The sequence below is a fragment of the Tenrec ecaudatus genome, chromosome 6 (assembly GCF_050624435.1).
Source record: "Tenrec ecaudatus isolate mTenEca1 chromosome 6, mTenEca1.hap1, whole genome shotgun sequence".
Lineage (NCBI taxonomy): Eukaryota > Metazoa > Chordata > Mammalia > Afrosoricida > Tenrecidae > Tenrec > Tenrec ecaudatus.
The window spans coordinates 165,514,808-165,542,034 of record NC_134535.1 but is presented as its reverse complement, the minus strand read 5'-3'; the positions used below and the strand labels follow the sequence as shown (position 1 = coordinate 165,542,034).

Here is a 27,227-nt window from a genome sequence, read left to right as displayed (position 1 = left end):
CACTTGAACGGACTTTGTAACATATGCTGATGAACAAATATATCCTGGACATTTCTCACTTGTATTACAACTGATAAATTTCCTTAAAAAATAAAAGACACAAACCCTTTTTATTGTGAATATTGTCTGTGAATTGTGTGCATGTATGGCCATGGGTATTTAAAAACTCAAGATACAATGGGAAATATTAATTAATACAGCTCACCATGGAGTCACTGCTTCAGTATTCCCCAATAACCCAGATCACTCATCGATGGACTGTATCCTGAGAAATCACATGCCTTTTCGGTTCTTGCTTGGGGGGAGGTGGGGCGTAAAAAGAACAGCCCTGCTTGCTTTGCTGACGGAGGAGATTAGGAATATTGCAAAGCAAATGCTTCCTTCAGAATACTTATTTTTACATTTGAATATCTGCAGGCAATTCTTACTAAGTAAGCCACTCTAAACGCCTGCAGCTCTATGGTTTTAGTTTAAATAGCTTTCAAGGAGAAAGCGATTTAACTTTGTGATCATTGCCCACCATTATCCACTCTGGGCGTGGGGGAAATGATCAGACACTGGTGCAGAGAAATATAGGACTTTATAGTGTGGTTAAGATGTTCTTCCTTCCCTGTAATGGTTATTACTGTGGCCTGAAGCATCTTCCCTCCAGCATCCTCCTGGATTAGATTAAAAGTAAAAATTTAGACCACCAAAGTATGGAAGCAAAGGAAGTATAATAATCCATAATTGAGAATGTATTTGGAAAATTACTTAGAAGCCATTATCTGTTGGGAAAGGATATAGAGCTCCTTTGAAACAGCGAATGAGGGCGTTCTAAAATAAAGAGAAAAGAAACAATGTATATGGCATACACCCTGTTGGGCAAAAAATGACAAACATTTCTATTTCACAAGTTTCTAAAGCTTAGTATTCTTACCCAAACTATCTTAAACAGCAGTCACAGTAAAGGCAATGGTGATAAAAAGACAACAGATGTGAGAAATATTTCAGAGTTTTGCACCTGGGGAATTTTAAGAGGAATGTTAAAGATAACTACGGTGTTGCAAATCTGGGATACTATAGAATAATTAAAATCAAGAAGGAAGGCATAGGACAGAGAGAGAAGCTGATGTTCAGATACTAGGTAACAAAGAATCTCCTCCTGTTTGGTTACATTTTTGTATAAAATTAATGTTACAGGTAAATGAGCAATTACTACATGATGCGCAGTGCAGAATACTGCCACTGAGAATCTGTATTTTTCTGTTTTTATTTTATTTTATTAGCCCCAAGGAAAATGCTGTAGATAATCACTTCATGCTGAATGGCTGTCTCTGCAAGTGAGTATATTTGCAGCAATCCCTCCTAGATAACAAATGGTCCAAAAGAAGATTTATATGCATTTGTAGAAATATTTTTATCAGCCCTGATATTTAATTTTATTTTCATCCTATGGCCAAGTTACATGAAATTCTTTTACAAAACCTAAAACTTCAACAGGCATTATAGTCTTAACCCAATGTTTCTTTTGTTAGGAAGCCACCACAAAAAACACAGGGTACAAGCAGCTTTAAGAATTCCATGTTTTTCTTCCAAAATTGGAACCAGAAAATGGGAATTAACAGTCTGCAGCTGATAGTTCACATCTTGGCCTTGGCCTCTGGCTGCTCTCCCTCCCCTTGTGTTGGAACCATGAGCCACAGAAACACATTTTACAGGATAATTAGAGCAGCAGCAGCAGCGGCATCGATGGTAACTTGTGTGCACAATCTTTGTTTTTCTCCGTTCTCCCGAGCCTCCGGGTCAGAGCCTGCTTTCCTTGATTTCAGGACCGGGATGTGATCTGTGGGAAACCCTAGGCATTAAAATCAGAATCCCTTTAGCTAGGTTAAACTCTCATTCTTGCCCTTCATTATATATTCTCAGTCAGGTCACTTATTCTCCTTGGGTTTAATTCTTAACATATGTGAAATGGAAACGATAACTTCATCCTGGCAAGTTAGAGTATTTGGTGAATGTGGCAGTTATATAATCTGCTGTCAATTTGAAAGGATTAAGCATGAAGGGGTGGAGTTTAGCCTGTCAATCAGGTTTCAGCTTGATGACCTCATTGAGAGGCACTAAGGAGATTAACCACTTACTGGAAGCAGGACACTTGCTCACTCCCTGGACGACATTACAGCTTAAAAGCCACATGGAGATACACTAGTGCCTGAGCTGGAGGAGCCACGTAGAGACCCTTGCCAGCACTGAGATGCTTACGCCACTGCTGGACCCACAAGACTTTCCACCCACTGGCCTGTGATCTTCCTGGATTCGGGATCATTGTATATGTTTCGTGAGTCTGAAGAGGACTTTATAGATTAGTATAGGACATATGGGCTATTAGCAACTTACAAACTTGATCTGGACTGGGCTGGGATGTTTTCTCAATATTCAATTGCTCTTGTATATAAAGCTCTTTCCTATACACATATGAGTGTCTATGAATGTGTTTCTCTGGTCTACCCAGACTAACACAATGAGCAATGCAATAATAGCAGTTAACGTTACCATCTCCCACACCAAACACTGTGCTCTGCCCCTTTATAGCTGTTTAACCATGGGCAAGCATCTCTCGCACTTTCCTGCTTAAAAATCAGGACAAAAATGAAATATGACAAATCTGTGTCATTCAGTGAACATGTGTTAAACTACAGTAGACCAGACACTTATCCAGGCTCACTGTTAAGTTACAGGATAGTGTGAGATACACATAGATGATAATATGTGTGGTAGATTGTAATTAAGCCCACTTGGTTCCCTCACCTATATGAGGAGTTTTATGTATTCCTCACTTTTGCCAAGTGGCTTAGTGGGTTACACATTGGGTTCCTAACTTCTAAGTCAGCAGTTGAAAACCAAAATCTACTCTACAGGAGAAGGAAGCTGCTTTCTATTCTGTAAAGATTTACTCTGTGTGTCAGTCTTGGTACTTTGGAGAAACAAATCCACAGAAACTTATGTATAAGAGAGAGCTTTATATAAAGGGTAAGTGCACATCAAGAAAACATCCCAACCCAGTGCTGCCCAAGCCCACAAGTCCAACATTAACCCATATGTCCAACACCAATCCACAAAGTCCTCCTCCATCTCACAAAACACATGCAATGATGCCGACTGCAGGAGGATAGCCGAGTCAGTAAACATGTAAGCATCTCAGCGCTGGCAGGGGTCTCCACACGGCTGCTCCAGCACCCAGGGCTGCATCAGAGTAGGTCGTTGTGGCTTCTCCTCGGGATGTCTTGCAGGAAGTGAGCCTTGCCAGCTGAAGCAGGGAACTGGCTAAGGCAGCTGCACCCTAGTCCGACCATCCCAAAGCAAGAGACCCGGGAACTTGAAAGGAGAGGCTCACTGAGCCATTTTTCCCTCCACCCTTCAATTAACCCCAATGTGTTTATTGGCCAGGTTGGCACAATAAACTAACTACCTCACTCAGCAATCAGAAAGGGCAGTTCTACTTCGCTCTGTAGGGTCACAATGAGTGGAACCAACTGGATGGTACTATGTGAGTGCATGTGTGTGTTCGAGTAAACCAGCCTCTAACATCCACGGGGCTCTGTAGGAGCAAATGTACAGTTATAAAATATAAAGATCATAGTAAAGTCATAGAAGATAGGAGAGAAGGTAAAATAAAGGAGTCAGACACACTTTGTGGAAGCACGCTCACCTCCAGGATGGCCATGATCTCATCAGCCAGGTCTGTGCAGAGAGTGGAAGGAGGAGGAGGGAGGAGAGAGTGTCCGCTCTTAATTTCTGACCAAAGCCTAGCATGATTACAGGTAACCACACACGTCACAGGAAGGGGCTGTATAATAGGGATATGCATCAGAGGAAAGGGATGAGCTAGGGGAGGGATTAGGGGTACACATGTGACAAGATGGGGGACCCTAGACTCAAGATGTCAGCCTAACCTTGGTCATCCTTGAGTGATCTAGACCTTGCCTCTAGGCTCTCCTTCAAGGAAATAATCCACTACCCTTATCAGAAGGGAGTGGTCCCTACTTTGGGTGGGACAGACTATACAGTCTGATAGTTCTAGACGGCTGATAACCCTTAAGGAGAATAACCTATAAGCAGCTTGTGTTGACCTCTTAAGTGTATAGTCATTTACCCTGTGTAGCAAGCAGCTTATGTTTGGCATATATTTGGGAGAGACAACCTGGGGGAAAACCCTTTTGTGTCCTACATGCATGTATGCCTGTGTGTATGACCCTTGTCCTGCAGGGTTGTAATGTGGTAGAATTCTCATCTTATACATTGGAATCATAGGTTCAATTCCTTACCAATACAGCACATGTGTAGCCACCATCTGGCCCTCAGTGAAGACTTGTGTGTTGCTATGACATTGAGAAATTTCAACAGCCTTTCCTCTATTGGAAAGGCTAGAAGGAAATATACTAAGATGGAATAGGAGGAAAGGCCTGGGAATCCACTGGTGGAAGGGAACCAATTACACCCTATCAATTACCGTGCTCTTATCTGTTACTCAGCATGGAGATGGTGCCAGACTGGACAACGTTTTATTCCATTTTACATTAACAACCTCACAGCGCTTCCTGTGTGTGGAGAACTTGCCTATTTCATTGTTAGACTGGACATCATGATTTGCTCTGACCAATGGAATATGAGCAGATATGATGTGTCCCATGTCCCAATAGATGCTTTAAGCATGATGTATTTTCTCTCCTTTGAACATCAACAGAATGTACCAAGTGGAAAAATGAATCCTGTGACATTAGTTCTAAAGAGATAGAACATATCAAATGGCTGTGCAGGAAACTTCAAAAAAAGTTGAAAAAACAAACAAGCTCATTTTCTTTTAATTCCATTGTCCACAAACTTTTTTAAAACCTTCTTGTAAATCTTGGAGCTACATAAAACTACACAAAGCCAGAAAAAGGGAATGCTTATTTTTTGTGGTCATGGTTCTACACCACCCCACACAGTTAAGAAGAAGAAGGAAAGGTGGTGGTCGTAAGCCACAGAATTTGGCTTTCAATAAAAATGGACTGATACATAACACAGTATATTACACAGTCTAACTCATGGTGAGCAGTATATTACACATTGTGACTCATGGTGACTATATAGCCCAGAAAACTGTCCTTGTGGGTTTCTGAGGTTGAAAATATTTATGGAGCAGAGAGCCTCACTTTTCTCCCATATCGTACAAAGAAATACTCAACACAAGATTGTTTCAAAAAGTCCATGGGGAAAACAAAGTAGATCTCAAACTATAAAGATGGTCAATGAAGTGGAGAAAACTCATATAGGCATGGAGAAAATCATGGCAGAGGTGAAAAAAAAAAAGACATTGCTGCTAGTGTGTTAGTTTATGCATGCATGGGTTTATTCCTAATAAAACCTGTTTACAGGTGTCTCTGTGATCACTCAATGATTGCAAGCAAGTGCTCTCAGAATAAAATTGTCTTATTCTCATTAGATGCCTCCATAAATACATGTTCAAACATTGCCTCTCACAGAGATTTTCAGGGTCAGTTAAAATCAAGGCAGAGGGGATATGGTGAGTGATGTGGAGACTCCAAAGGGGTAATCATGATAGATTATTCTGTAAGAACAGATTGATCATGTAGGCTTATTATGAAGGAATTTTAAGAAAATTAAAAGGTTTGTAAATGTTAAAAATGCCAGGAAAGTTGTGCTATTGTTTTCTATAGGGATCATGCACCTGGTAATTATTTTGGGGTATCAAGAGTTGTTCTACCAAAATACCACTGAGGAACCATACTCCACTCAGCCTGCAGTCCCACTCTGGCCCTTCAGACTTCGTTTAGTTCTCAAAACTCAAGTAACATTTTTTTAAAGCACGATATGTGTCCCAAGAGGAAGTTGAAACTGCCATTGTGATATGGTGTAAATGGAAGATCAGAGAATCTTTGGTATGGGTTAGAGATATGCAAAAAGTATCTTTGGATATATGTGGAGATATCCAAACAATGTCTTCAGAAGTAATGTGTCTACAAATGGAAGATATGACAAGAAATAATAACACACACAGACTCCTATATATATATTCTTCCAAAAACTGGTGGAAAATGGGTATTTTGAAAAAGACTATGTGTGGAATTCAAAGTATTTTTGCACCAAAGTAACTGTTTACTAACTTGCTATAACATGTCTGAACAAGATCAAGGTTGAGCTGCTAGGAAGGATAAGACATTGATTTGAAACAACTCCATACCAAAGCAACATGAATTCTGCTAAAAGAGAAACAAGGGTGAAATTGAAAAAAGGATGAAATCATCGATGCTTTACAAAAAGTTTGTGAAGGGACCAGATGTGGAAGATGAAGTATGAAACTGCACACCATCCACATCAATTTGGGAGGATCAAAGGGATTAGGTCTTATGGTGCCCCGATTTAAAAGGACTTACAATTAACAGCGGGACAAATAGCCAACACCATACATATCTCAGCTGGTTCAGTTTACACCATTCAAATTGAGGTAAATGCATTATTTACCTAATGTACTTTATGCTGCTCAAGATACAGTTGAGTAAACTTTAGGTCTGTTGGCTACCAAAGTGGTGTGCCCACATGAGCTGTCATCAAGAGCAGAGCTTTCGATGGAAATTGTAAACACGTAGAACCAAGATCCACAAACATGTCTTGGAAGAATTATACCGGTAGATCAAACATACCGATGCAACTATGACCTACAGATAAACCATCATCGAGCAATGCCTATCAAGACTCTTGGCTCAAGATCTAGAAACAATCCACTCAATGCAAACATGAATCAGTCAAGAGGAAGGGTCATGGCAACAGTTTGGGGGCAGCAGTTTGGGGGGAAGTCCAAAGCGTTTTGCTTGCTGACCTTTTGCTGTCAAAGAATGATACCATTTGCTTATGAGGAGTGTGTTCTGAGAGAGCTAGCCAACGTTTCGGCAGAGGAACACACAGGAAAGCATTGACTGAGAGCCTTCTCCGGGACAACCAAGTTCCTGCTCAGTCCTTTCTTCAAACGAGCACTTTTGTGAGACCTGAGGGGAATTCATGGAAGAATCACTTTATGGTCCTGATTTGGTACTTTCCAATATCTTTTTCTGTATCCTAATCCTATAAAAAAGTCTCTACTAGGGATCCATTTCCCTTCAGTTAATAACATAAAATGGGCTGCATTGACACGGTTAAACGTCCAGAACCCCCAATTCTATAGGGAGAGTCTAAATAGCTGGTAGCATTGCTTACACAAGTGTCTTGAACTCGATGATACTTATGTGGGGAAATAAAGTTTACATATTTTTAATTTTTTTAAGTCCACTTTCCATGAATTCATGAAGTCTCCTCTTGGAACTAGCTAGCGAGCTAGCTGACAAACAGTGGAATGAAGTCAAAAGGGATTGCTTTAAACTCATCGAAAGCTTTATCAGACACAAATGGCAACGTGTGAAGTGATCCTTTCTCAACATACCCTTCATCTGAGTCTACGCACTCTTGAAGGCAATGTTCCCCTCTCTAACCCTTCCTCTATGCTCTTGGATTGCACTTCACAACAGCAGTGCTGCCATCTCTCAGGAAGTTGATTCATGTCCCTTTAAAATCTTCTTTGTTGTGGAGAAACAAAAAGACGTCTGAAGGGGCAAGGTAAGGGCTGCAGGCTGGGGTAAGGTTTCCCAATGACATTCTCAGAATTTGCTACCCTTGAAGAAATAGAAGGTGCACGGTCCTGATGGAAAAGGCAATCCTTGACACCAGTGCCACCAATTTTGTCACCAAGGCAATATTCAATATCCTGAAAATGTCCACGTAAAAAAGCTCTCATGGTAGTGCTATGTCCTTTCAGAAAATCTTTCTTTTTGGAGATATAAAAAGCAATTTCCATAATCTTCTGAGCTGCCCTGTCTGACTTATGTCATCAGAAGTCACCTGCTGTTTTGATTGATCTTTGCTCTCTGGATTTTATTGGTAAATCTACGACATCTCAAGTTATGCAAGTTATGGTTGCATTGGTAAATCTATGACATCTCAAGTTATGGTTCTGCAAAATAGTCTTTCTTAATAGATCAATCGAAAGAGAAATCCCTTGAGAAAGTTGATGTGCTATTGCAATGCTTTGGGCAACCATGGAGCACTAAGATTGCTCTGCCCGAGATGAGTTTCCCCATCATCCTAATTCGAATCAAATATGTCTGTGTTCACATCAGTTTTTCCTTGCTACCTTTACGATGCTCATTAAACATCTAGGTTGAGAGGTTATACAGGGGAGAAGATGGGGAATGGAAAAATAAATCAGTAAAATATATATTCATTTTTAATAGGTAGAATTATGTAACAGGAAGAAGAAATGGTTACAGCAATCCATAAGACTAATTAAAGGACAGCCCAAGAATAAAATACCACTGAAGATAACTGAACGGTTAGTACTAAAATTCCAACTAATGTGATTGTCAGGCTTATGATAGCCCTTGAAATACAATGGGAAGTTGAACTTCATGCATGATTTCTTAATATTCTGTGGGAGATGAGATACAGATATAACTGTTTCTGCCAGTTCACTGTGTTTGCAAATATGTTAAGCCTAATTATCAGCACAGATTTACAGCAATCTTTTTAAGGATTAGTAGATCTGAAAAAAATATCCTTGGGCATTTTCTCTGAGTAAACAGTTTTGCTAATACATAATCAAGTGTATATAAATATTCTCTTACCAGAGTAAAGGGTACAGTCCATAAATGTCAAATCATCGATTGCAATGTCGCCAGTGAAGCCATCTCCCACAGAAGCTTCCACCAAAATCTTTAAAGAAATAAAGATCATTGTTGACATTTTTCAGGAAATACATTTACAAATCCTCGCATTAAAAGCAGTTGTGTTGGTGCAGTGGGCTCCCAGTGGACTGGCTAACCTAACCTCATCCATCAGTAGTTTGAAACCACTAGCTGCTTATAAGGGAGACAAAATGAGGCTTTCACTCCCCCAAAGATCTGTAGTCTCAGAAGCCAGCAGGGCAAGGTAACTGTCTGTCCTATAAAAGTTCCCTAGGAGTTGGATTTGAATTGATGACAGTGAATTGTAATGGAAAACAACACAGAAGTTAAGTAAATGGAGCCTCCTGCAACAAGAGACAATTTTACTTCTCAGTAGTCTCAGTAGGTGGTCATTTTGCTTAAATCTGAATAAATCCAATAATGGGAAGTGCTTGGACTCATTGTGTCAATTAGATCCATCCATTCCAGTGTGTTTAGAGTGAGTCTTGATTTTTTGGCATTCCGATATATCATAAAGTTATCTACTGGCCTATAACTTTCAACCATTGGTCCTAAGTCTGCCCTGTGTTACTCTAACCTTTTAGGTATGTGAAGGCAAATTGTTTCTCCTTTTCCCAACTTTGTCTTTGTGTCACCAGATCATCTGTTTTCAGGGAGAAGCCTCCTGAACTTTCTAGACATTCGTTTGCTACTAGGTAGCAACCTAATAATACATTGATAAGAATTCATAACTCATTATAAAACATTATAATATATTGATAAGAATTTTAATGTTTTCCTCACATGGATCTTATTTAATAATACTTTGTGAAATTGGCTAATCATCCTTAGATCTCTGTGAGACTCACATTAATCAAAGTGAACTCAGATGGCATTGTATTGTGCTCTTACAGGAGCTGCAATTCTACTGAAACTTTAGGAATATGTGAAATACTGATGAACCACCGTAGTATCTGGCAGATTGTGATTAGTGCTGAGATTTCCTATAATAGAATTAATCACTATGAATTATTTTAATACTTATGCAAATGTATTGCATCCTTAATAGGAATCCCAAGGGAATACAATCCTGTCGAACTTCAAGTTAACTCATCTGCACTTAAAAAACACATTATCTTTCCACTTCATGTGAATATAGGTCTCCATTTCATTTTTCCTCACATGGGTAATATGTAGAAGCTCAAATTTAATTTCATTTTTCAGATTGAATCTTCTGTTAAAATGACCTCATACAGTACAACCATCAACTACTTTGATCAGAATCATTATAGAATATTGAACAGATTGGGACAAAACTGTAGAACAAAATGGAAAATCATAAAAGGACCAGACTACCTGGTTTTATAAAGACTGGTGAAACTTCTGGAATTATAGTTCTTAGCATCCTTCAAACCTGGAACCAAACCCACCTCCAGGGAGCATCTTTCAGCCAAGTAGACCTAGCATCTCTGAGGAATGCACTCCTCAGGGCAGCCAGGGGTTTTTCTCAGAGGTAAAATGGAAGAACTTAGTCACCATGCAAAATACACAGGCATCGCCCTAATGGGGATTTGGATGTTGCCTTAGAAGTTCTTGAAGGTGTGATTCCGGAGCTCCTGGTGCTGAAGAGCAGATAAGTCCTGGTACTGAACAGCAGTTCACCACCACCGTGAGTTAAAAATAAATGTAGCCATCCCTCCTCTGACGCATGTGGGACCTGATCTGGTTTTCAACATCTCCTGTGGTTTTTGGTTTTGTTTCTTTCTTTGCTCATGGTGGGTTTTCTCTCAGAAGTGCTATGTCATTGAATTTGTGTTATGTATTGCATGTGTAATATAAAATACCTGTGTTATATGTTACATGTTATATGTGTTCTGTCTTGAACTTGTGTTCTATGGTTTTCTGTTTTTTGGGACATGAAACCCAGGATAGATGAACCTAAAGGGATAACAAGGAGAATAAAGTTTTGTTTTGATTTCCTTTGTTGGGGGAGTGAGGTCGAGTGGGGGTAGGGGTGGGGCTGAGGGAGGGTACCGTAAAAGGGAGTCGATGTCAAGGGAGGAAAAGAATGTTTGGAAAGTGTTTGTGGTAGCAACTGTACAATACTGCTAGGTCTGATTGAGCTATGGAACATAAACCCCCATTTTTTAAAAATGTACAAAAAATACTTGGTACAAAAGTTAACAATGATTCTTAATAAATGAAGAACTAGCAGCTAGAATTTGGGGAAACACACTAACAAAATATTGAAGATAGGGAAAAGGCATAAGCTACGATAATAGTTTACTAATTGAGATATTAGATTTGAACATGCTAACAAAAGGCTCAGAAGAAATTTCAGGAACTAAGAAAAGCTAAGAGGACTTGTCAAAATAAACATGTTTGACGTGGCCATGTTTTTTGGGATATTGTTAATAGATTAATGAGAAGAGATAGGAAGTAGATATAGGATTCCAAAATTTATGGAAAGTATATCTGTTGTTGTGGCAGTTACATAATCTCTTGTCAACTTGCAAAGGGGTGGAGTCTGTCATGTCAATCAGCTTGCAGCTTGATGACCTCATTTGGAGGTACCATGGAGATAAAAGGCCAGAAGAGAGACCAGCAAAATGACAGTTCCAGGGGGACATGGGGCTGGGAGGGGAAAAGAAGAGGATGCTAACAAGCTCAGGGGCAAGGGAATAACAAGTGATCCAAAATCAGTCTCAAGCAGGGTTGTGGGAGGTCTGGCAGGGCTGCATCAAGGGCAATGTAACTGAGAGGAATTCCTAAAACCCTAATGAAGGCAGAATATGATAGTGGGACAAGAGGAAGGTACAAAGAAACAGAGGAAAGAACTAGGAGACAAAGGGTAGTCATAGAAATTTAAATACAGACATACAAAGATGTAAATATATTTATATATGACGAGGAGGAATAGATCTAAGTACATATATTTATAGGTTTAGTATTAAGGAAACAGATGGAAATGGCCCTTGCTCAAGTACTCCCTCAACACTTTGTTCTAACAAGTCGGTAGTCTGAGATGCTCATCTGCCTGGCACGACCACTGATGACAATTGGTGCACAGACAAATGTGGTGAAGAAAGCTGATAGTGCCCAGCTACCAAAAGATATAGCACCTGAAGTCTTAAAGACCTGAAGATAAACAAGCAGCCATCTAGCTGAGAGACAACAAAACCCACATGAAAGAAGCACCTCAGCCTGTCCCGACTAGATTAATGAGGACAAAGTGGGTGCATAAGCAAAAGTTGCGAACAAAGCTGATGGTGCCCGGCTATCAAATGATATAGCATCAGGGGTCTTAAAGGCTCGAAGACAATCAGGTGGCCATCTAACTAAAAAACAACAAAGCCCACAAGGAAGAAGCATACCAGCCTACCCCGACGCAAATGCTGAAGACAAAGTAGGTGCAAGGGCAAGTGCGGTGAAGAAAGCTGATGGTGCCTAGTTGTCAAAATATATAGAATCTGGGGTCCCATAGGCTGGAAGATAAACAAGGGGCCATCTAACTGAAAAACAACAAAGTCCACATGGAAAATGCACACCAGCCTGTGAGATGACAAGGCATCGAAGAGATGAGGTATCAGGCTTCAAAAAACAAACAAAAAAAATCATCATAGCATTGTGAATGAGGGGGAGTGCAGAGTGGGGACCCAGGGCCCATCTGGGGGAAATTGGACATCACCTTGCAGAAGGGTTGTGAGGAGGTGACAAACCAGTCAGAGTGAGTGTAGCAATGATGGAACATACAATTTTCCTCTGGTTCTTGAATGCTTCCTCCCCCCAACTATCATGATTCCAATTCTACCTTACATAACCAGCTGGACAGGGAGATGTACACTGGCATGGATAGGAACTGGAAATACTGGGAATCCAGGACAGATGAGCCCCTCAGGAACAGTGGTTAAAGGGGTGATATCAGGAAGGTGGAGGGAGAGTGAGGGAGAAATGGGAAACAGATGACAAGGTCTACATGTAACCTCCTCCCTGGAGGATGGACAGCAGAGAACTGGGTGAGGAAGACGTCGGATGGTGTAAGATATGATAAATTAATAATTATTTATAAATTATCAAGGGTTCGGGAAGAGGGAGGAGAAAACGAGGAGCTGATGCCAGGGGCTCAGGTGGAGAGTGGGTGTTTTGAGAATGATGATGGCAACATATGTACAAATGTGATGGACACAAATGATGTGTGTACGGGTTGTAAAAAGAGTTGTATGAGCCCTTAATAAAATGATTTTTAAAAAAAAGCTCCCTGGAGGTGGGACAGACACTCTGTCCTACATTCCCTGTGTGACATTCCTGTTGACAAGACACATGGAGCTACACTAGAGCCCTGTAGCTGGAGGAGCCATGTGGAGACCCACACCAGCAGTAAGATGCTTAGCTTACAATACCACTAGATCCACAAGACTTCCCACCCACTGGCCTGTGATCTTCCTGCATTTGGCATCATTGCATGTGTTTGGTGAGTCTGAAGAGGAATTTATAGATTGTTATCAGATATATGGGCTAATATCGGCCTTAGGACTTGCTATGGATTGGTCTTGGATATTCTCTTAATGTAAAATTACTCTTTTATATAAAGTTTTCTCGTACACACATATGAGTGTCTATGAATTTGTTTCTCTAGTCAACCCAGACTAACACAGTTGTAGATATACATATCTATAAACTCACATTAGGGATGGATGATTATATATGTGGAGTTCTATTCCAGTGTATGAGCTTAGTCATACTGGAGTGTTTTCATTGTCTTTAGGTAGTCACAAGTTAACGAATTGATAATTTGTAAAAAGTGCACACGGGATTATTTAATTCTGAGTGGGGAACACCAGGAAAACAACACTTCTAAAATGCAGTCAGTCTGTACAAGGGTCATTTCTATTGGAGTTTATGTCATATTATAAAAGAAGTTATTTTGATATTGCTTTGTTTATGCTGACAGGAAAACAAAGAAATGATGGCAAAAGATGGTTAGATCTTACTTAAAGACACAATTTGATCATAATTTCACCATAATTTCCTATAATCTTCTTTGTGGTGCGTTCTCTCATAAAGATTTACCATTTTGGACATCAATTACAGAATCCCTATGTGTCAGACTCAACCCAATGTCTAGGGCTTTGGTTTTCTGGTTTAGGTTTCATAGGCTTATACCCTAAATTTTGGTATTCTTGGAAATTAATAACTGTTTCAAGTAGAAATATTAAAATGATCAATTTGTATTGTTATATGCTGGGCCTCCTTGGAAGAGATAATTAAGCCAGCCATTAACAAATAAATCCTCATGACAACAAACTGCACCCCAAGAATAGAGTTCTAAATGCTAAGGTTTGGTATGTCCTTTGCTCTATATTTTAGTTCCGCAGTGAAAGGTTGCACATTATTCTGAGAACGTCGTCAGCAAAACAAGCAAACCCAAGGAAAGTGACTCTTTCTTAGAATATTCCCTTTCATGAAGAGTAATTTTCTTAGAATGAAAAGGGTGGTGGTAAAATATAAATGGTTCACATTGTATGCAAGACATACACCATTTGCACGATCACTCTGCCATTTTGAAAGTCAGGGGAATCAAATTTTACTCCATAGTTCCATTAGTACCTTACTGAATGACACAGAGTGCCACTTAAATTTCCAGATTAGTTTAAATGGTTTGCCTTAGCTACAGAGGCCTATTCTACTTACATTAGGGTTTTCATTGACTTTGAAATTTATGAAGTAAACCAGCTACTCCAAGTTGTTCTTTTCATGGGCTGTTGAATACGCCAAATAAAGATGAAGTAGCCTTGTCAGCTACAGTGGAACTTTTAGTTCTAATATAATCAAAGACATTTATCAGCCTCTACAGACGTGCCTGGATTCGCCTTTCTAGGTACTTAATGTGCAATCATGAACTCAGTTTGACCTTTTGCCTCTCATTTCTTAAAAGATTCCTTAGGACCTCAAGGAACTGAAGCATTCTTTGATTTCCTAAAACAGCCAAGTGACCTTTAGGCATATGCAAATTGAATTGTGCATACTTCATCAACAGACTTCAGGAAGAGGTGTGGCATAACAATGCATGTAAATAACTACTGCTCTCTAACTTGGAGGCTAAATGTTTGTGACCAGAGTTAAAAAGATATCTTTTGGGCTGTCAGCAAAATCTTACCACCTGCTTCCAAATCAAGGTGCTTCGGTTGGATAAAAAAGAATCCACAGTGGGCCCCTGTATCACATCAGCTTTCTTGCAACATCTTTGGAGTATAAAAGTGATAGGTTAAATTTGACTGTTCCAGTGGTAGGAGAAGAATGTTCAGTAGAAGTTTACAGCTACAACTAAGGACACTTGGGAAGTGGGGGTCACACAGAGGGGGTGCTCCCTTGAAATCCCGTCACCATCTTTACCTAAAAAGCCATTTTGAGTCTGGGGGAATGTGCATAAGTAAATACAACGTTTTTCTGGTGTCCTGTGTGCTTCCTGCTGTAAGAAATAAATTCTACTCATTTTGCATTCCAATATTCTGGTGTATTCAGGCTCTCAGCGAAAGGATGTGGTATGCATGGGAAAAAATCGCCATGAGTCACTGCCACCCTCCCTCCCCTTTATTACCCTAATGGCCTCCTGGCAATTTCGAAATTAAGGATAACCAGTGAGTACAACACATATAGGAAATTGAATTCCTGATAACATTTTTAAAACAATGTGCAACCTATTGGCTTCTCATAGCACAGTGAAGTAAATGATGGGCTGCTATCCACAAGGTAGATGGTTCAAACCCACTCACTGTTTCATGGGAGAAAGATGAGACTTTCTGCTCCCATTGAGCTTTATAGTCCCAGAATTCATAAGGACAGGTATACTCTGTACTATAGGACCCTTATGAATCTATGGCAGTGGATTATTTAGTTATCCCATGTTCTCTTGACATCCAAGTGAAAGTGAGGTTAGCAGAACCTGGTATTGACTTCCTATTTAGCCAGTGTGCATATTTAGAAAAGAACAGATAATGCCAGCATAATGCATCTACTCCTTAAAAATGAATACGTGTTTGCAAAACTATATAAAGACATGTCCTCTGTGCAAAAGCTGTAACTCTCAAATATTACTGGTGGCAAGATAATATCCAAGCCATTTTAGCAAGTTGTCTAGCAATTTTGGGTAAACTTAACATAAATTGCTACATGAGTTAGCAATCTGAACTATAAAATCCTAAGTAATTGTCTACCAAAGTAAATAAAGACCTGTGTCTATACCTGTCCCTAAGTTTACAGATGCCATAAATCTTCAAAGAACCAAAATATCCAGCAACTGATGAATAAATGATCAATGGAAAATACTGCTCAGCAAATTAGAGAAATAAATTAATGTAATTTGTGGAAATTTATCTGGATTTCAAAAGTACTACACTAAGAGAAAAACATCATCCTCAAAGACCACATATTTTCAAAATTCATATATATCATATTATAGAAAAGACAAAACTATAGGGAAAGAAATCAGATTAGTAAGAACTGCCTACATAAGGGATAGAGGATTATTTTTAAATGATGGAAAACTTTTCTATTTTGATTATGGTAATAATCATACAATTATTAGAGATTGGAAAACTTTATAGAAATGTTCGTCTAAAATGTATACATTTTTATTTATGTGAATTATACTTCATAAAATATGTTAATTTTATTAAATACTATATTGGACCATAGTTTTCATAATTTTGATGAATTACTGATTACCACAAATCACCTTATGACTAGCATATAATAATTTTAAGCATCTTAATTTTTCAAGATAGCCTTAAGTAAATTTATGAGAATATGTCTTGCACTTCTGTTTAATACAGTGCCTTAGAAAAATGCACCACGAGGGCCCCTGACTACTTAACTTGAGAAATGAACTAACTTGGACATAATAAAAACCTTGGATCATAGTGTATCAAATGGTGAGTTGAAGAAACGGACCAAACACTAACTGAAAGGAGAAACAGAATGAGGACGACAAGAAAATAAATTCATGCATCGAGGAGTGAGGCATAGAAATTAGGGGATCTTATGCAATCCAGAGAGAGGAACCGAAGAAAACCACCACAATGATAGCCCAGCTGGGGGGAGAGATTCTGTGCTGACAACCATGAACTACAACGACCAGCGGGGAGGACAGAGTTAGGAAAGGGACCACCCTGAGGGGTGGAGCACAGGAACGGTTTAGCTTGGAAAACAGGGAGTCCAGAGAAGATGCTCATTCTACACACTCCTCCCTAAGCTCCATTCTGCACGCCTGAGGTTGTATTAACTGCTCATGTCCACAGAGAGGGAACAACTTATCCTTTAAGATGTTTGGAAGGATCCCTCAACTGGGGGAAAGACTGGCCACACGCCACCAAGAAATCCTCTAAGAACAACCGTTTTCAGGCTTAGCAACATAGGAGTCCACTGTGCATGAAAGCCACTGTGAGAAGAAAACACGCCTCACCAACCAAGAGCACCTAATGCATAGATAAGCCAGATAACTAGTAGCTTCTTAATTATACACAGGTCATAACTGAAAAACAGCATCACGTAGAACAATATAAATGAAGGTAAAATTATTAAAAGAATGCAAAGGATCTAAGCCCATATATATATATATGTATAACAGATATATGAAGGAAAGCAATACAAGAACATTAAATAAATATGAAGCAAATGAGGACATATAACAGATTCTGAAGGTATCAAACAGCAGTCAATTTCAAATCATATGAAAAAGGTTCAGGAAAATGTTCAGAAAAAGGAGTAAAATAAAGGATGAAAATATTTGCTGAAGTAGAGGTAAAATCCTTAATATTTATGTAAAGAAAAATAAAAATGAAGATAAACTATTGAGTAAAAATAAAGAAAGTTTGAGTATTATGTGGAAAGCCATAAAGGCGAATAGTATACACATGTTGGGAATTCTGGAAAGGGAAGAATGACCCAAACAGTCCAGAGAGAATTTTTAAGACATTTCAGAAATTTCCCCAAATGTCATCAAAAATAAAAATCTGACCCAATAAGCCCAATGAACTCCATGTAGGTTAGACCCCAAAAGAAATTCACCAAAACATACCCTAATCAACACTCCAAAACCAAGGACAGAAACAGAATTTTCAGAGCATCACATAAGAAAAGTGAAATAACATCTAAAAGAGGCCTTAACAGTGGTGATATTTGATCAGAAACCATGTCTGCAAAAAGATCACAGGATGGACTATACCAAGTCCTAAAAAGAGACCAGCCAACCAACAATACTTAAACAGTCTTTCAGAAATGAGGGTGAAATTAGGACTTTAGATCAGCAGAAGTCAAAAGAACTTTAACCAATCGGCCAGCTCAACAACAACAAAAAAATGACATTAGACCACCTGGGGTGAAGACATGTGGTAAATCACCCAGATAATAAGTCCAAGGGGGGGGGGTACAACGGATTGTTTTTTGTAACATCAAAACAAGAGAATGGACGTCACTAAAATAAAAAGGGAAAACAAATGACTTAGCAAAAACCACAATAACAAATAAAATGAATACACAAAAAGAACTCATTACAGAAAGTAAGGAAGAACAGAAGCTCCATCAACACAACATGAGTTCAGTGAGAGCAGTCAATCCATTCCTATTGACAATCACATTTAATGTCAAGAGTCAGACAGTGATAATGAATTAAAACAGAACAAAACATGATCAATCAATATGTTATTTACAAGGTATATTTCTGATACACATAAATAGGTTAAAAACCAAAGGCTGGGAAAAGTGCAAAGCACACAGTAAGGAGAAGATAACAGGGGTGGCAATGTGAATATTTATAAGAGAAAGATAGATCCCATATGATGTTTAAAGGATCAATACACCAAAAAGATAAAACAGTTATAATTATGTATGCACATAAAACCAGAGTTATACCACCAACCTTAACACAATTGATAAGAGAACTATATCTACAATAAAAATAGCATAGTTTAACACACCAATTTTGACAATAGACAGGATGTAGAGAAAGAAAACCAAGAAAGATACAGAAAGCCTAAACAATGCTAGCAATAAAATGGTATCATGACATATTTAGAACACATGACCCAACAGCATAAAGCACATTCTTCTCCAACACACAAGAACATCTAGAGAAGAGATCATATTTGAAGTGATGAAGCAAGTCTCAGCAGATTTTAAAGGATTGAATTTATAGAATATATCTTCTCTGACCATTTGATATAGAACCAGAAAGCAATAAAATGAAGCACAAGGAAAATAAATTGAGCAACATTAAGAGATGAAACACAAAGAAAATAAATTAAGCACACATTAAAAGAGACAAAAGGTTCAAAATGAATAACTTAACCTGAGAACTTGTAAAAATGGAAAAAGAAAAAGCCATGGGGTGAAGCACAGTAATGTGATGATAAAATCGCAGCAGAAAAATAGAAGACGAGAAGAGAAAAATGGAAAGAATCAAGACTAGCAGTTGGTTCTCTGAAGGGATCAAAGTAATAGACAAATTAATGGACAAATCAACAAAGGATAAAATTAGAGGATAAAATAAGGCAAATAAGAAATGAAGTTGGAGAGAACAGATCAATTTGCGATAGAGGATCATAACAGAATACTATAAAAAATTGTACTCTAACAAATTTGAAAACCTAGAAGAAATGACTATTTAGAAATACCACATACACATAAACTAAACTAAAAGGAATACAATCTAAATAGATCATAATAAAAGCAGAGATTGAAGTTGTCATTAAAAATAAAACCCAAACACATCCCATTAAAAAAAAAAGTATCAGTCAGATGGCTTCACTAAAGAATTATACCTGACATTCTGGGAAGAGCTGACATCAGTTCTACTGAAACTTTCAAAACAAAAGGAGGAAGGAGAATCCCCCAACTCATTCTAGGAAGCTAATTTAATCCTCTTACCAAATTCAGACAAAGCCAACACCCAATCTAATGTCACTGCCATCAAGTTGATTCCAACTCATAATGACCCTAGAAACTAAGATAGAATTACTCTATGAGGTTTCTGAGACGGTAAATTATTACGAGAGTAAACTACCTCATCCTCCTCTTGTAGTGCAGATGGTGGATTTGAACCACCAACCTTGAAGTTGTAACCTAATGCTTAATCTCCAGTGTCACAATGACTCCTTCAACAAGCTAAAGATACCACACACACACAAATTACAAATCACTATCCCTCAGGATGACTGACACATTTTCAAGGAAATTTTAGCCAACAAAACTCATTAGCGTATTAAAAAGTCATACATCATAACCAGGTGATGCTCATACTAGGAATTCAGCAACTCTTCAGCATTAGATCACTGGCATTGATTCAATGCCAACTCACAGTGACCCTATAAGTAGAACACCCCTTTGGGTTTCTCAGACAGTAACTCTTGACCGGAGTAGAAAGATTCGTCTTTTTTGGGGGAATCTGCTGGTATTGAACTGCTGACTTTAAGTAATTAGCATCCCAACTCCTAACCACTAGGCCACCATGGCTCCCAACTTTAGATTAGACAGTGAAATTCAAAACCTAAATAAAAGAAAATAATCACACGACCATCTCGATACACTAAAAGCACTTGCTAAAATCAACATATTTTCCTGATAAGATCTGCCAGCAAAATGAAATGAGAAGGGATATTCCCTTTTCCAAAATTAAAGGAATAGCATCAAAACCAATAAGCAACATTATTCTCCATGGAATAGGACTGAGAGCCTCCCTCGTGAGTACAGGAATGAGACAAGGATGTTCAATATCACATTTTATTTAAGGTTGTACTTGGGGGTTTGTTTGTTTGTTTGTTGTTGTTGTTTTTAGTCAGAGCAATAAAACAAAAACAGGCAGCTAAAGGGCCTCTTGGAAAGAAACAAGTAAAAGTGTCTCAATTCACAGATGGCATGTTATTTTATAGAGGAAATCCTTGAGATTCCACAAGAAATATATTGGGTCTAATAGAACACTTCAGCAATATACAGAATCAGCACATATTCAAAAGTAGAATTCAGGAAGGAAATGAAATAAAATGTCATTTACAATTGCTCCCCAAAGGATAAAAAAACCCTAAGAATAAACCTAACCAAGCATACAAAGTGCACCTCTAGTGAAAACTATAAAACACTACTGTAGGAAACTAAAAGTCACCTTCATCAATGGAAAACATTTCCATGTTGGAAAATTTTACAGTTTGAAAATGCCAATCTATAAATATAATGTAATCACAGTCAAATTCTGATAACATTCTTTGCAGAGATGGAAAAACATGCCAGCAGTTTTGTATGGAAAATAAGTCCCCACATAAGCAAAGAAATATTGAAAAAGAACCATGTAGTTGGAATCATTCTCCCTGGTTTCAACACATACTACACAAGCAAAGTATCAAAACAACCCAATATTGGCCCCATGGTACTATATTCAAAATACATTAAAAATGGTATCTAATGGAGAACCACACCATAACTTCATCCAGCCATAGGCTTTCCTAAAGAGGTCAAAGCTCATCCACTCTTTGACAAATGGTGCCAGTGAGATTGGATCTTTATTTGCAGAAAAATGAAACAGGGTCTGTATCTAAACCCATACACACACATACATACAAAAGTGATTTCTAAAAGATGACACAAATAGATATATGCACATCTATGTTGACTACAGCACTATTCCCGATTGCAATCACATGGAAACCACTAACTGTCCGTCAGCAGATGAACGGATGAACAAAGTGTGCTACAGGCATGCAATGGGATACCAGTTATGGTATTTTGGCATTGTGTCAAGTGTTTCCATCATTACCATGGTGAAAAACAAGCATAACTGTCCAGGAGGATTTTACCAACGAGGCTGAGAATACTAGGTGATGATCCTCTCACGAGACTTGACTCACATCAAAGCTTAGTTTGGTCCATAGTATAGACCGAAACTGCCCCATAAGGTTTCCCAGGTAGGGACTCTTTACATAAGCAAACAGACGCATCTTTCTCCCCAAAAGGACCTTTCTGTTAGCCATCCAGCACTTTAATGACTGCATCACCAGGGTTCCTGAGAAACGCTAACCCCAAACCCATTGCTCGTGACTCTGACCCATCGCTACCCTCATAGGATTGGTTTTTGATGTTGTAATCTTTATGGAAGCAGACTGCCATGTCTTCCTTCCCTAGGGAACCACCAGCGTTCCAGCTGGCCTCTGAGTACTCTGATCCCTGTACCACCAAGACCCCTTCGTGAGAGCGCTATGACCCCTCCCTTCATCCATCACTAATAGAGCCCTCAACTGAAGACTTGTTTGAAAATCAATTCATCCTCCCTTCCTATTATTATGTGATCTATCATTTCATACTTTATTATTTTATTCCAGTTGACTGAAAAACTAAATAAGGGAAGAAAAATGTATATTTACACTAAATGGAGTCTTTCAAAGGAAGCCACCAACCTGCAGCTGACCAGGCCCTTTGCCACCTATAAACTCTTTCCCCATCAGGGATTCTGCCGTGTTAAGGATGGAGACTACATTTTTACGTTGAGGAGGAGGGGGGATGATGTGTGGAAATAAGATCTTTCAAAACTTCAAATATGCTCCTTTTTTCTAGACAGGACTCTTTCTTCTATTCTTCTTAAATGAGAAAAACTGAAACCTCGAAAAATATCATCTCTAACTAGTCAGGTCATAGAGAATTGATCTGCTTTCAGTGGTTCTCACAAGGTTCACAAACCACAAAGGTTTATCTCTGCTACACTTATCTCTGCTACTCTCTGTCATTTTACATGCACAAGAAGGGGCCCAGAGAGCTTGCTTTCTTCTTCGTTATGGTCTTTTTCCCCCTCTCCTCCAATATATTCCTGTACTTTTCTTGGACTTGCCTAAGTGGATTTTAAATGGGATAAATGTTGATCAATTTGAAACTACTTCGCTACTTGAAACACTGCAGACGTACAGGCTATTGTAAAGCATCCTCAGGGGGCTCGTGTACCATGTAGCCTATTTCACATCTCATCTATTATTCGAATGAGGACAAATAGTTCTCAATTTCTCTCGTTCCAAGAATGTGTCTGGAGCTCATTCGATAGCCTGTTTAAAAAGTGACTTTTAATTGAAAAGGGCCTAGTCGATATTGAAGAGTGCAAAGAAATTTTAAAAAGAGAGGTTAGAACTATTGATTTGAAAATTTAAAAGATGTTTTATTACTGAAAAATGGTGTAATAAAGTATCACCAGGTTTCAATAGAATGCTGATAAATGTTTAGCCCACACATGTCAAAATTTAATTAACATTTCAGAAACATGGGGTCTAATATGCCTAAGTATTTATTTTTTATATATGTATGTATATATAATATATATATATATTAATCCTCAGTAAACTGAAGGCAACATTAAAGAAAAGGAGATACACTGTAGGTTATTTTCTTAATATAAAGTAAATCCTGGTGCAAAAGTTGCCCCATAGCCCTCGCTCTCATTGCCAAAAAACAAACAATAGAGTAAATCTACCCTTAGACAATGTGTGGGCTTAAAATTGATATGGATATAAAGTAAGAAAAAGCAAGATGTCAGTGTAAACCGTTAAAATAACTCACCTTTGTCCTTCACTCTTATTTCAATAGTTCCATATCCCACAATATCTACCTATTAACTGTTCCTAGGAGCCCTGGTGCTATAGTTGCTCTCTGGGCTGCTACCTTCAAGGTCAGCAGTTCAAATTTACCAGGTGCTCAAGGAGACAGATGAAACAGTCTGCTTCTCTTAAGATAAGCAGCCTCAGAAACCCACACAGGCAGTTCTACTCTGTCCTATGTGGTTGTTATGAGTCGGCATCAACTTGATGGCAGTGGTTTTGATGATGACGATGCTGATGTGTTATAAATCATAAATACTATTTCAAGTCTCAGCTTAGCTGGTACTTCCTCAGACAAGCCTCCCTTCTGTGACTCCCCAAACTGAAGCTATTTTATTTTATAAATATCTCACAATTATAGCTACGTGTTGATTCAACTCAATGTCTGCCTCATCCAAGAGATCTTAAGGACAAACTCCATGAGATTCATGGATAGATACACAGCACTTACCAATTTATGTTTTTTTAGAAAGAAAGTCTAATTTCAACTGAAACTCATTGGTGCCACTCCTGAAGTGATATCATAGTAACAACATGTTCCACGTGGCATGCAATTATCAAATACACAAAAATGATGGATTTGCCCTCCTAGTACCTCGTACTACCTCTCTATTAAAAAATGCCCTTTTGTTCTTTAGAATGCCTTTGTGTTTTTCTGAGAAGCCCTAGTGTTAGAAAAGATTACTACCTGGGTCGCTAACCACCAGGTCAGCAGTTCTAAATCAGGAGCCTCTCTGCAGAAGAACAATAACCATTTTATTATTCCAATTTAGATAAATACTGTAACTTTAATTCGTGTTACACCTTGAAGCCCCTGAAAGCCACAGGGCCAGTGCTACTCTGTCTTATATGTGGCTGCAAATCAAAATTGACTCACTAGCAGTGAGTCTTGGGACTTTCCAAGGAGCTCTGGTGGCCCAACGGGTTCAGAACTACGTGCTGACCCAACATGGGGGACTCGAACCCACCAGAGGCTCAGCAGGAGAAAGGTGAGACTGTCTGCTTCCACAGAAATCTGAGTCTCAGAAACCCTAAGAAGCCATTCTCTCTCCTATCGGGTGGAGATGAGGTAGAATTACCTAGATGGCACTGAATGCAGGTCTTTCTATTCCTTACACCACCTTTTTCCTGGATTCCAATTCAACTTCCAGCTGAGGTTAAGTGTCTTTGATGTTCTCCCCCCAAAACCCCTTGCCACATCCTTTTGAAGGGAAACAATCTAAATAGATAATTGTTTGTATTTACATATGCATAACATACACTAAGTGCTAAGCACCTTAATATCCTTAAGATACTATCTTCTAAGCATGTCACAACTTTAGTTTTTCTATGGAGTCTTAATATTGTTTATATAATTGCAACTTGGCATCTTATGAAAGATGATAAATATATGGCCTTATATATTTAATTTTATCCCCAAATAATTTTTTTTCAATTTAGATAGGTAATATCTCTTTAGTCTGTATTAGAGTTTAAAATGGGAGCACCCCATTCACTGATGCCTATGGATGACGGTGGAAACCCAAATCCATTTGCAGAGTTCCCACACAGATTAAACCTTCACTGAATTCATCATGATCATTATCCAAGGATTTAGATAGAGCTGCCCTCAGACAGAGCGCATCAGAAAGAGAATTACCTCTACTCCCTCCCCGTCCAGCCTAGGGAAGGACTTTCCTGGTTGTGTCTTTAATAATTACCATACTGGGGACAGGACTGGGCATCACGGAGACATAGCCATGTCCTGGACCAATCTTGTAAGCTCTTTGAACATAATATACTTGTCCCAATCACGGTTCCATCCCACTCCTCTAGTTCCATATGTGACTGTGACATATTGATTTGCAATCGATCATGAATCCGTGTTTCATGCCTTATGTGGGCAACTGAAGGTCTATGAATCCTGAGACACCATTATGAACTTGTGCTAATGGCCACCCTCATTCAGACAGCATGTCCATGTTTTTTGGGTTGTCTGTCCCTTTGAGACTTCATCAATGTTCTCCTTAAATTATATGAGATTAGGGTCTCTTTTGTACTCTAAGCAAAGTGACATAGCTGATAGCGGGATCCCAACGCTGTCTTTCCTTGTAGAATCTCTGTAGGGCCTGGAAAATTGACAACATAGAAGAGGGGATGATACACCCCACCTTTCCACGACCCTTGGAAACCCTGAAAGGGTCTAAACTTGTGTTTAGGGGCTGTCAGAAACATTATTAAGTCTGATTGTGTGTTTTCTCACTCATGAGTTGTTTTTGTTCATTCTCTGTCTAGTTTGCCTTGCATGCCTGGGTTTTGCTTGATTGGAATCTTCGGACACTTGATATTCTTCGTCAGCTTTTAACAGAGGTAATATTGAATTTGAGAGAAGGGTGTCAGGTTGCTCTGCATGTTTGGTAGGGGTGCAAAAGTATACTATAGGTATGTCTAAGATTCATAATAGACGTGCCAGTCGTATAGCGGGTTCTTCTCATGACTCAACAAACATGGGAAACAGTGCTCTGTTTTGAACATTTTGAGTGCACATTGGCCATTGGAACGAGGGAACTCTGTGTTTGGCATGGAGTTCTGTGTCACTATGCACCAGGTCTTTGGGCTGATAACTACACAAAGCTAGCAGCTCACACCCACCTAGTCTCTGTAGGAGAAAGACGAAGCTTTCTACTCCTGTAAAGGTGGACGGCCTCAGATACCCATAATTGCTTCCTGACAAGTCAAAACTTCTCATAATGCCACTTCAACTTACTTCCTATCTTGTAGTTTGCCTATCTTGGTACCATGTTGACTTTGTTCTTCACCCCAGTGTTCATGGAATTGTTTTCTTTTATGATGTGTTATATTTCTCTAGGGAAGACGTGGTGTCTGGATAATTTGGCCTGGAGAACCATTTAAGGCTCCTCCAAAAAATAATAAAAATTAAATTTTTAAAAAGACTGCTCCAAACATACAGTGAACAACAAGTCCAAGGACACATATCTGATGGCTATGGAAGACATTTACATTTTCTGATGATCTTTTTTTTACTTAATAAACTATTATCTTGTGTGTGTGATTTTATATTTTTATTTATTCATATTATTTAATTTATTAATTGGGAGTTCATAATATAGCATTTCATTCCATAGTTCAATCACTTCAAATACAATTGCTACCACAGTCAGTTCCTTTTAAATCTATCTGATTACTGGCTTGACTAAGATTTCCTTTTTTAGCTTTATGCCTGTTCAAATTTGTAAGTCTTCCTTGATTTCAAATGTGTGTGTATTATAGAAAAGTCTCTCATTTTAGATATATATTCACTGCCATTTAGTCAATGTCAACTCATAGCAACTCTATAGGCTACAATTCTATAGGGTACAACTGGCCCTGTGAGTTTCCAAGACTGTAGCTGTTTATGGCAGTACAAAGCCCATTTTGCTCCAGTAGTTATTTCGAACTACTGACCTTTTATAACAATTACACCACCTTGGCTCACATAATATATGTGTGTAAATTATTATATAAATTACATATGTATATATAAATTAATCATGACCATGTCAAGTTTTTTCATCTACAAAGTTTTGCTTTGATGACCTGATAAGGCATTTGACCAAAGATTTCTAACAAGAAATAGACTATATCAGACATATATCACAGGACTTATATCCTGAGCTTGGTGTCTGCCAGTCTAAAACAAGATTTATAGAACTTGGAGGTAATGGGGTTCATGAATTACATCTGATCCCCAAATCATGAAGAATAGAAATTAACCACTGATAGATTGAATTTGTCTATGATTCTTTATGTGGAAAACTGTGGGCATTTTTGGAATATCTCCTGTATATAAGTAACAAACTTTCACATTTCTCTTAAAGTGTTTTAACTTACA

General features: G+C 38.6%; 1 protein-coding gene across 1 annotated transcript in view; it reads right to left on the bottom strand.

The window, feature by feature from the left end:
* Positions 1 to 27,227, bottom strand: part of MALRD1 (MAM and LDL receptor class A domain containing 1) — an 836,583-nt gene that overhangs the window by 578,340 nt on the left and 231,016 nt on the right. The window contains exon 19 of the mRNA XM_075553413.1: positions 8,697 to 8,784. Within this exon, the coding sequence (XP_075409528.1) occupies positions 8,697 to 8,784 (88 nt within the window). The remainder of the gene's footprint in view (positions 1 to 8,696; positions 8,785 to 27,227) is intronic.